Genomic DNA, 12,272 nt, shown 5'->3' with positions numbered 1-12,272 from the left:
AGTAAGAAAGTATATATATATTTTTTATTTTTTTATAAATAGTTATATCTGATAATTTTCTTTTTCAGATTGAATTTTTTAAAGGAATATTACCTCAGACTTTATTAAATCCTGATAGCATAAAAGCAAAAAAAGTTTTGCAATATTTAAAAAATATTTGTCCAAACAGTTTCCCAACAAAATTTCAAGCTTGTATCACAAGCAGTTATCCAGTAATTGACTGTTGTATTCAATCATATCATGGGGAATCTGATATACATTATCAAATATTTGGAACTACAGTATTTGCAGATGATGATGATGATGAATGAATTTAGTTTTAAATATGCAATTTCTTAATTAATTGATATTATTAAAATAATATTAACCATATTCATTAATATAATATGTCAATGATTTGAGATTTATTGATGGACGTTTTGAATGTATATATGTATATATTTAAAAAGAATATAAATTATTTTTAAATTTATACTATAGTAACATTGTTATATATAGTGACTGTTAATAAACAAGTGTTTTTATAATTTTAATATATAAAAATAGTAATTTTAGATTACAGTACATCTCATATTGTCACATCATCTAATAGCAATACTCATTGTTATGATTATTAAAAATCCAATTGTCATTTCATGTAAAAATAATGTAAATTTAATTGCTTAATATTTTGTTTAATATCAGGTTTCATTTTATAACATGAAAATGTTTTGTCATTATGTTTCCATTATCTGTCAGTTTTTTTTTTTTTTTTAAACTCTTTCCACTCTGTGGGCACTAAGAGGGCCTCTTTTAGCAAGCCCATTATGGGTTCGGCCAGGCCCACAATAGGGCAGCAGGGTGGTGAGAGACAGGGCCCCACATATCTGGACGGACCATCCCCCAAAAAATTCCTGGGGATGTTTCAATTCATCTCAATTTGATCCCAGGTCCCCCACAGTAGTAAGCTGTCACCTTGGCTGCTCAGCCATCCAACCATCATCATCTATCAGTTATGTTTGATATGGTGAACATTTTCACATTTGCTTTATTAAATTTAAAAAATTACTTTGCAGAGGATTATAAAGTCATGTGATCAGATATGTATATGGAAGCAGATCATAATTCAATTTTTGAGGTTATGATTAGGCATAATATAGATCAAATACAGACCAGAGTTATGTATGTGTGTATGGTGAAGATTTTTTTTCTGTTTTCTCTTTGTAAATTCACTTTTAATTAAATGCAAGTGTGAAATTCAATCACCTAAATGTATGTTCCATGTCATCAAATGTTTCCAGATTTGGAAAAATCTGATGACAGGAAACCAAAAACACATGAGTTAAGCATGAAAAGGTTTGAAATCATTGTCATTTTTGATAGATCTTCTAAACAAGCATTTTCTGCTATTACAAAAATATTTTTTGTTGATCCATCAACTGTAATTAAAATGTACAAATCCAAAGAACTACAATAAATAACCATTTAAAGCAGTGCTAATCAAGAGACATCATAGTAAGGTGGTGATGGTGTTGATACTGCATTGCATCAATGGGTTTTTGGGACCATGATCATTAATATTATAAGTAATGGTGAATTTTTTATATGCAAAAACAGAAAAGCTGCTCAGAACCTTGGAATTAATAGTTTTGTGGCCAATAATAATTGGTTAGGTTGATGGTAAAAGTAATATGGGATTATTTTTAATGACTACAAAGTTAACCTTAATTTAGATAAATTCATGGATATCAAAAATGATGAATGTGCCAAGTGATTAAATCAAAATGAGAATTTTTTATTATAGTCACAAATAAATCTGATACTGTTACCCAGACACTTAGTGATGATAGCGACAATGAAGAAAACAATGTTATTACAAGTGCTATAGCACTAGAAAGTTTGACTATTTTGCAAAGAATTTTGTCCAATAAAGGGAGTAAGATTGGCAACATTTTATCCAGTTGGAGTGGAAAAATGCAGTGTAACATTTTAAAAAATGCAACTAAAGCATGCCAAATACTCAACAGTTGTGTCATTAAAATGTAAGTATAGATTTGCAATTACAGTACAGTATATAATTATTAAAAATGTTCGTTTATATAACCAGTTGTGACATTAAGAAATCAAATTGAAGTGGGGAGAAAAACAAGCCAACAAGTTTTATTGCACAGATGGTGCCAACACGATCATGACTCATGGTATCGACCCTCCCCAAAAAAGACAAAGATCAATTTCAACCATAAATGACGCTTAGCATGCTGGCAGACTGGCGAGTTACTTGGGATAAATCTCATGCAAGTGACTTTCATACGATTTTACACTAATACTAGTAATTCATGATTATCTGTCAGAAGCATTGCGCCAGTTCTGTCTTCCCCCAGTTCTCACAAAACTATTTACACACTCAGCAACTTGAGACCATGTTGTTTGTCGAATGTTGAGACCTTTCTCACTATACAGTATTACCTGATATGGTGACAGTAAAACGTGTTCGTATTGCAGCAGCATAGTTAGTTTCAAGACAATCTGATTCCGTTTAGACCCCTAAAAAGTACATTTATAAAAGCATTTTAATTAGAATTTAACAAGGTTACAAGCCTAGCGTGCATTAAAAAAACTAAAAAATATCCATTCGCAATACAGAGTGGCAAAATACGCCTAATAATTTTATTGGCTTAAAGCAGGGGTCACCAAACTTTTACATCGGGCCGCATAACCATTTTGTTCAATACAATACACTGAATACACAAAAAATAAAGGCAACCAACATATTTATTTACCAATACAAACACGATCACTGCAGCAAGTTCATAATCGCTTTCTTTAGAAACTTCATTGCAACTACTTACACAAAAAGCGCTCTGATATCCAAAGTCGTAAAAAGTCGCCGCATTATTTCACTGACTTTCCTGAAAATTATATTATTGTCAGATGCAAAAATCAGATTGGACCAATTTTGGTAATTTTACTTACACTTATTTTAACTTTTTCTACATAGTAAGTTTGTTTATCTACAATCTATGACATTTCTATATAAATAATTACCTTTTAGCGCATTTGCGGTACAGTGCAGCGGCGGGTCGGATGAACCGTAGTTTGGTGACCCCTGGCTTAAAGAAAAGTTTTTGAGTATTTTTAACAGCTATCGTTATTTAACACAGAAAGTTCTGTTCAAGAAATTTTGAATTAAAGGATATACCACTTATGGGCACTCAAAAGCTGGCAACAGAAAAATTGCAGGAAGAAATTGTTTGAAATCGACGAATTACAGCTCACTAGTGGCCGAGTGGATAAGACCACTGAACACTGGTATCGGTCGTGGGTTCGCGGACGTGCACGTGGAGTTTTCCGGGTTTTCTTCACGTCAGTAACGCGTAAATAGACTCCCGGGAGGCATTTTTTCCTCGGCAGATCGCGTTGCCTTAATCGAATAAAACCAATCGACGAATAACAAACATCTCGTGAACTTGCATCAAATCTTAATGTGTCACTGACACGTATTTTTGAAACATTGGATCGAGTATAATTTTGTCTGCTTTGCATAGGCAACTCTAGGATTTTATTTTATTTTTATTATTGGATTATTTTCGTTAAATTAGTTACTCATTTCAACCATAAAATTTTGTGTGTATGACAAAAAGTTAAAATAAAAATAGTTATTAACCGGAAATTTGTTCTAGCAGGTCGAGTACCGAGCAATTTTTTTTCTCTGAATGTGTTCGAGCTCGAAACGGTTTCGAGTACCGTTTCGAGCTATCAGGTTGTAAATGTGAAATTTAGATATTTCGATTTTTCCTAGAAACGACTGGGAAAAATGTCCCAGAACGTTCGATGTAGGTGTATAAATAGAATAACCAGGGGGCATTTAATTGGAAATAGAAGTATCAGTAATGTCTGACAATATGAATATATTCGCGTGCTGTTACTTTATCACTTCAAAAATGGCCATAACGCAACGAAGGCTTGAGATCTCCTCTACAAGACATTTGGCGAGGACACAGTCAACAGGCAGACTTGCTACAATTGGTTTAAGAAATTCAAGGATGGAGATTTCTCGCTTCAAGATAAACCCCATCCAAGCAGTGATTTCGCCGTTGATTATGACGTTCTCCTGCAATTGTAGACAAAATCCACGGTTGACCACCAAAGAATTAGCACAACGAATTAAGCGTTCCCATACACTCGAAAACTTGACAGTCCGATACCACCAAACAACGCTCCAGCACGTAGAGCAAAGATGACTTTAGAGAAGCTGGACTGAGAGGTTCTGCCTCATCCACCTAATATCTCATGATTCGTGCCAAATGACAGCCATCTATTTTGAGCTCTGCAGGACCAAATTGACAATATATGGTTCAATGTCAACACCCGACGCTCCAGACTTCAAAGAAAACCCCGTCATTCTATGCTCACAAGATTGAAAGTTTGAGCAAAAGTGGCGAGATTTGATTGATAATGATGGTGATTACCTACAGGACTGAATTGTAATCGTTGAATTAATTGCCAATAAAGTTTTTTTTTTTTTTCAAAATGTCTAAATTTCATTTTTATAACACGATACAAATTTAATCTGTTCCATAACCACTTTTTCGTCACTTCCTGCATAAACCGGATCCTCAAGTTGTGTAATTTTTTATTTCTATAATTTCTAGAATGCACATCTTACAACAGTAGGTTTTCTTCACACGGATATATAATTTTTGTTTCTGCATAGCTCTCTTCTTGCCTTCTGACATGTTGAATTTGCATAGAAACCAACTGAAAATATGTCGAGAAATCGTTCGATGAGTTATGTCTGTTTAAACAAGCAAGGACTTCCGGAAGTTCCGACAAATCTATTTACAATGTTGTTTACACTAGTGATAGTAATGTCGGCGCATTTTCTCTCGTCTAAATGCACTCTTAGAATAAAATGAGAGGGGAAATACAAAGAAGTTCACAGTCTCCCTTTCTTAGAGCCTAACAAGAAGACACTTCCTCCTTTCCAGTTTTGTGGTTGGCTGTCTATTTTTGCCATAAGATAGGGTACATCACAGTAGATTCGAGTGGCATTGAATCACATAATGACTGCCATTATTTAAATCAATCAGTTGTGGGTTGAAGAACAATACAACCTGCAATAAGTTTCCTTTCTTTATTTTTAAATTTTATTTTCCGAACCGGCGAGAATTTCCCTAACTAAACAATGTCCCAAAACAAAATAATAGTAATCAGGTAGAGAAGGAAAGAATCTGAACAAAAATATCTTATTCTATAAATTACTTTCATTTAAATTACATCCATTGCACTCTTTTATTGGTTGTATTTGATTGCAATTATCAGTAGAACACCGAGAAAGTTAGTTATAATAGTTAAAAATCTAATACTTTAATGATACCAATGTTTTAAATTGCTGTTAATGAAATATTGAATGAAAAACTGTTCAACTAATAATAATAAGTGAAGACAGGGAAAAAACTTATAAGTTTGAACTCCTTGAAGTCCTCTCTGCACCCCATTCCCCCTCTTCCTCCACTTAAATACTTAGTGTACGGCCGTTGTCTTTTGTTATGTTTTGTAAGTTTGAACATTATTTCGGACATTTTATTAACTTACGAACGAGCAATTACTTTTTCGTGACATCGTCACAATGCTCTCAAGTTTAGTAGTGTCTTGTTCCTGTACACCATACTTTTCCAGTTAATAATGGAGTCATACCGGTCATATGTTAAACTCCGTTCAGGAGAAAATATTTGAATTGAAAAATAACGTGACTTCCGGTCCAAACTGGAAGTTCGTATATAGTTAATCGGGGTTTCCTGATTTTTTCTGGCTTTAATTGCTTATTAATTATTTTCTTCTTTATAAATTTCTATAACAAAATTATAATTGTAATTGTTAATGAAGAAATTTGATATAAGCAAATTGTATAATATTTAAACCCTATAATTTCAATAATTGATTATAGATTAGAGGTTTTTACTTTAATACGATTGTATAAAAAAGCTTAGACTAATCCTTTTTCTTATTTTATTTCTATTTGTTTCGCCTTATCGACAGAATGAAAGTGATTTTAATGAAATTTTTATTTGTAAGTAAACTAAGAACGAGAAAATAAATTCATTTTAAAATAATCTTAATTAATTGTAAGGCATTAATATCACTACAACTATTACAATTAAATAGTCTTATAAAACAAATTCGTTCAGATTTCCTAATGATCTGTAGAAAGATATTGTTTCGTGCATGAAGGCCATCAAGACAAACGAAGGTTTTATTTATTTTCTACTTTATTTCATTTGTTATGTTCGTTTACTTGTCAGTATTTCTGCTGTTACTGAATTTACACATTACAAAACATTTCAGTATACTAACAAGTAAAAATATTGTAATAATTGAAAAAAATTATTAAATGTTAAAATTTCATTGTGGCTTTTTATAGTAATTATAATTACATTTTGATTGAATAGAACTGCGTGTTTCTGACAGAGAATCGATACTATAGTTACCTTTAACACTAAGATATTGGTTCTCAACAGAAAACACAGCATAGGCAACAATTTATGGAATAAATTGATAATACAGTTTCGAAAGAAAATATGTTTTTCTTGCAGATCATAAGTTTTATGTAAATTAGAAGAAACGATTATTTTTATCTGCATCATTCATACAAGCCTTGATCTCGAGATGCTTGGCAATGGAAGAAAGTTAAGTTTCTATTACAGGAATTGGAGGTCAGCAAAATATTTTAAATTCTTTCTGTGAATAAAGGGGAGAATCTATAGCACTGATATTTAGGGTTACTTTATTTTCAAGGATTAAAATTGAAACGACGTTTTCTGAATAAAAACCTGGACTGTTCTGAGAGAGCTAGTATTTCACTCTTTTGTTTCGATAGATTAATCTCTTTATATTTTTAGTATATATATTTCTAAACAACTATGAAGGATATGAAGATTGGGTTGAAAGAAATTTGTCGAAATTTAATTTGGATAAGACATGTTTTCGAATCTTAAAACTGGAAAAATGTCATGCCAGAAAAAGTGTTGCATTCAAAATTTCTTCCAGTAAAAATTTAGTTTTATAATGTAATACATAAACAAAACATGAAACAATAAGAAAATTTCGTGTACAAACGGAAACGGAAATTTTCAAAATAACAAACATATATTACATAATTATTTTATTGCTTTGAAAAACAATCATACTTAGGTGAAGCACTTTTTCAAAATATTTTTATTTGTTCTTAATTTTTTTTCCATTGAATTTTGTCCATATCTGAAAAACTATGAAGCTAAAATTTGAAGAATTGAAAATGCTAGAAAAAGGCAATGCAACACAAGGGCGATCTGTGAAGGAATATATCCCGAGAGGATTTTTCTATGATATTGGCCCAGGTTTTCTTCACGTATGTAAGACCTAAGTCTTGCATACGTGAAGAAAACCCGGAAAACTCCATGTAGCCAACGCGATAAATACTTAGTGTACGGCCGTTGTCTTTTGTTAATTTTTGTAAGTTTGAACATTATTTCGGACATTAAAAATTAGTCTTAATAAAGCAATCAAAAATATTGGCAAAATGCTGTAACATTTTTAGAATTCTCATTAAAGCCATTTTTAAGATATATGTTGATTCAGTTAACTTAGTGTTTCTTTTGTACTGATTACCTGTTTTTATTATTAAATATAAGGTATAATTAATACATTTATGATATCAACTAATTTCTCCTATGTGTTCAATGAAAAGGACTTCATGCTTGTTTTCAGGAAGCTCTAATTTAGTCCTAAATTAGTTAGAATTTGTACGGAAAGTCCCCTCTTCACGTCGTTTCGTTATAACGCCGTTGAATACATTTGAAATCATCTACAATTATTGTGTCAAATTTCTTTATAAACAGTAAATTGGTTCTATAGATGGGGTTTGAAAGCACGATCAAATAGGAATAACAAATTCTTTCCTTGAAATCTGATTAATATGATTGTATTCATTATACTTTAATCTTGTTTTCAAATAACGTGAACCAAATATCTACATTTATAGCACGTAAAACATCATTTAATGTCGAAATAAACAAATGTGTTCGTGGAAACCTCCTCCATTTTAAATTTATACAGCCTCCTCTATAGTTCGTTGGAATCTCCAATTGTTTTTGAATTTCGTGGTGGTAGAACGTGTTCTCACAAGTTTTCAAACATTTACTATTATTCGTCTTTATCCATCTCCAGTGTTGAGGATTAAGAAATAACCCATTCTGTATAACCCATTACGACCACCGTCACTCATTGATTGCCAAAATTGGGTAAATAATTATCTTGTTTACATTCATCTTTCTTAAATATGATAAGTGTAGTTCACATTTATTTCAATCTTTCATACTAATTGTCCTCAGGAAAACATTTCTTGTAAAAATTGTTGCTAAATAGGAAAAATAAGGAAGCAAATAAATTTATTTGCATGATATTTATTAACATAAGACTTCTTTTTTATAAATAGCTTAACATTTTTGCAGCCAAATTAAGTCGACGAAATTCAATCGAACGTAGTTTTACATTTCTTTCTCGCTTTCCTTTAAGAATTCTCTGCTTAGACACTATTTAATTCAAAACAAGTGACCTCAGAATTGACCAAAATTTAATTTATAAAAATCTTTTCGTTATATTTTGGTTATTTGAAATGATTGTTGTAATCAGCTACTGTATGTAGTAAGATTATGCAAATTTGTGTTGTATTGAACAGCATTGCGGTAGTTGAAATAGTAGCCAAATAAAATATCTTATGTAAAGACGAGGAAAATGTTATTTCTATAAGGTATGGAAACATAATTTGCAAAGTACAACTTGATTAAAGTCTACTTGTTCGTGCTCCTTTAAGTCATGTCTATGCGAAAGCAAGATTCATGGTTGGAGCAGTGGGTGTCAGTTGCCCGGGGCGCAATGCAAGTATAGATTAGGATGTTTTAAATTTTTACAAGATATTATTATTATTTATTGTGAAGTTTTGTCGCTCCCTAAATGGTAATTTTGCCGCCCCATAAAAAGTGCCGCCCGGGGCGGGCCGCCCCCGCCGCCCCCACTACGATACGCCACTGGGTTGGCGGTGTATATTGTAATTTGAAACTTGCTTCTCAGGTCGGCTGGAAGATTATGTACTGTATTGTACATAATCTTCCAGCCGACTGGAGACAAGTATTCTGGCGTATTTTCAATAACATAGTGATGACGAAAGAATATCTGTTTACCTATCTTAGACGAAAAGATGCAAAATGTCTACGTTGTGGTAAAATTGAGTCAAATATACAGTATTTTCTATGAATATGATATAGCGAGAAGTATTTGCTAATGGGTCTCGAGGGTATGGAGGTACGAATCACTTGGCAAAATGTTAAATTTCATATAAACTATCATTTACATGGGCAGAGTGAGTGTTTTTTAAAATGGATCCTGGCTTTAATAAAAAAAAAAAATAGCACTTTGGAAAAATATATACTCATTAGCTGCAAGGACCCGCTTCGCTGGGTTTTTATTTGTACGTAATATAGTTTTTTATATATATAAAAGACTGTTTTTCTAAGTAATCTAGAATCTAACTGCAAGGACCCGCTTCGCTGGGCAAAAAGTAACGATAGTGAAGATTAAGATAATTACATTATAGCTAATCTTACCCGTTTTCACAGAATGCAAGAATTAGGTCCCCCGTTTCCAGACTAATTAGAGAATTTTTACGTTTAGTCANCAGAATTGACCAAAATTTAATTTATAAAAATCTTTTCGTTAATAACATAAAATTAAAAAATATATATATATATCGGAAATCAATGATAAATGTCAACAGAAGTCATTTTCAGAAGTGTTTTTATATTGGACGAAGGTAAGTTCAAAGCCCGAATGGCAAGGAGGTGGGCCAATACGGCAAGAGAAAAATTTGGCATATTTTCGGTTTTAATAATCTTAAACGAAATTAGACTATAAAATAGATGCAATAGGACTAATTTGTATTATATAAGCTTTAAAATGATGTATAAAACGTAAATGTAATTCATACACAAGTATCTTAACGAATTACAAATAGATTTTAGCGAGGTTGAGGTCGAAGTTTTAAACGCGAAAACGTGTACGTCGGACGTTCAGCGCCGCTTTCCTGTAAGCCTAGAAGTTTGACCATGGTGTTTGGATAGTCAGTGGAATCATGCTCGACATTCCAAACACCATTGTCAAACTTCTAGGCTTACAGGAAAGCGGCGCTGAACGTCTGACGTACACGTTTTCGCGTTTAAAACTTCGGCCTCAACCTCGCTTTTGTCTTAAGGTATGTGTGTATGATAGAAATAGATTAGAGGAGTTTTGGGTCTTTATTTATAAGTACGGTGATGCTTCTGTAACCAGAAATATGCTATAGCAGCTTGTATCTTATTTAGGCCTATGGTAAAATTGATTTCGTTATAGACTACGTCGTTTCGCTTAACGTCGCGACGACGTTCACTGGGACTCGCTGTACGTATGAAATTATCATTGTAATCACTTATACCGAATGGATCAACTTCCAACAGTCGTCGTTGGACTCAGAATAGGATCTAAGATTAAATTATCGCTTACATCATCAATTTTGGTAAGTGAATTTCTAGTTTAAAAAATGGAATATCTTGATTCTCGCTAATAATAAACATATTAACGGGAATCAAGATGCTCCAGTTCATACAAAGATGTTTGGATGAAATCTTTATAAGCTTAAGAAAGTAAATAATTGTTCTAAATATATTCCTCAGTTGACGATTGCTTAATCTTTTCTGAAAGCATTTTTGTACTGTATTAGATTCTCGTATACAGATTACATATTGCATTTACACTAGTTGAAACATTAACATTGAAAATTTCCTTGTGAGAGGCTGAAGATAGCTTTATTCTTCATCTTGCTAAGATATTGAACGACAGGTAAACCTTTTGTAATGTACAATATCTGTAAAATATTAAGTGTGAAAGTAATGTGTCATAATTCACAAATGGAGATTATATCAAGTCATTCATTCTATAAAAAAGAGTTAATGGAAAATAGAATAAAACCATGTATTTCTTTTTTCTTAGGAATAACTAAAACAGACAAATTAATTTAATTCAAAATCAAATTAAAATATTTTAAAATAGAATCTTATATTGGATTTTTTAAACATTATTCCATTATTATTAATCTATTGTGAACGTTAATATCAGAACTTATTAAAAAGAAATGTGATAAGTGGAAGAAAATTCATTAAGAATGTGATTTTAATAAGCTGAAGTATTCGAAAATCGTAAGGAAAATACGCAGAGGAAACAATGCCCAATTTTCGCAAACAATAACAGTTTTTTGATCAGAATTAGAAAAAAAAATTGTTTACAAAAAGGTATTTTCGCATTCTCATCAGAGATATGTAGAAAAGAATACCAGCAATATTGGATGAACATTTTACATAACTTAGAGTTGTCACGTAAAAAGCGAACAACCTCTGCAAATTAGAATTCGTGTGTAAGAGGCATATCAATGCCTTCTACTATTAGATATCGATCCAAAAGTTCAGAATCTGTCATGAAGTATTGAATATTAATTTAGATCGTGGATTAGAAACACAGGTAGGTGGGAAGATTAGTGGGAATGCCATTCGTCATTAATGTCTTATAGCTCATATAATGCACATATATTTTCAAATTATTAATGATATATATCTATATAGATTTATAAAGGGTGATTCATTCAGGACTGAACACTTACTTTGTTCAATACCTTATGATTATACAGTTTCGTTTGAATAACATGTAATGTAAAACATATTTTGGCTTTGGTCGACTGCTTCATCATGGAATGAAGAATCGTTCCGTTCGTGTTTCATGCTATATATTATATGTCATTTTATCTGGAGATACTCCACATAATAAGTGTTCAGCCTCTAGTGAATAAATAACCCTGTGTATCAAATAAATACGAGTATGATATCTAGAAATTTAAATTAGTTTTGATAAAATTGATTGTTTTTACGAAGCTATTTATAAAATATTTATTTGATCATTTATTACATATACTTTATAACCTTATATATAATGTAATAAATTAGATGGTTAAACAAAAATTTCAAATGTTTTCATAAGGTTAATAATAGAAATTATTAGTCCAAATGATAGGTAAGAACAACTTTAATTTAGAAATGTTGTTTTTTTGAGAATATATTCTTTCAAACAAATGGAGTAGCTACGTAAGAAATTTGAATTTTATTAACATTTAACCACAAAAATCTGTCTATTGAAAAAGTTATTTCTGAAACTAAATATTCAAGTTAGAAAAAAAG

General features: G+C 31.5%; 1 protein-coding gene across 1 annotated transcript in view; it reads left to right on the top strand.

Moving 5' to 3' along the window:
• Nucleotides 1-496, top strand: part of LOC111641954 — an 80,606-nt gene extending 80,110 nt beyond the window's left edge. Inside the window, exon 19 of the mRNA XM_023388207.1 lies at nt 69-496. Coding sequence (XP_023243975.1) covers nt 69-311 — 243 coding nt within the window. The 3' untranslated portion in view covers nt 312-496. The remainder of the gene's footprint in view (nt 1-68) is intronic.
• The last annotated feature ends 11,776 nt before the right edge of the window (nt 497-12,272 follow it).

This window comes from Centruroides sculpturatus, unplaced genomic scaffold (genome assembly GCF_000671375.1).
Source record: "Centruroides sculpturatus isolate CEXI.00-Female unplaced genomic scaffold, Cexi_2.0 scaffold1547, whole genome shotgun sequence".
In the NCBI taxonomy this organism is placed as follows: Eukaryota; Metazoa; Arthropoda; class Arachnida; order Scorpiones; family Buthidae; genus Centruroides; species Centruroides sculpturatus.
Note: the sequence above shows the minus strand (reverse complement) of the source record. Positions and strands in the feature narration are given on the sequence as shown.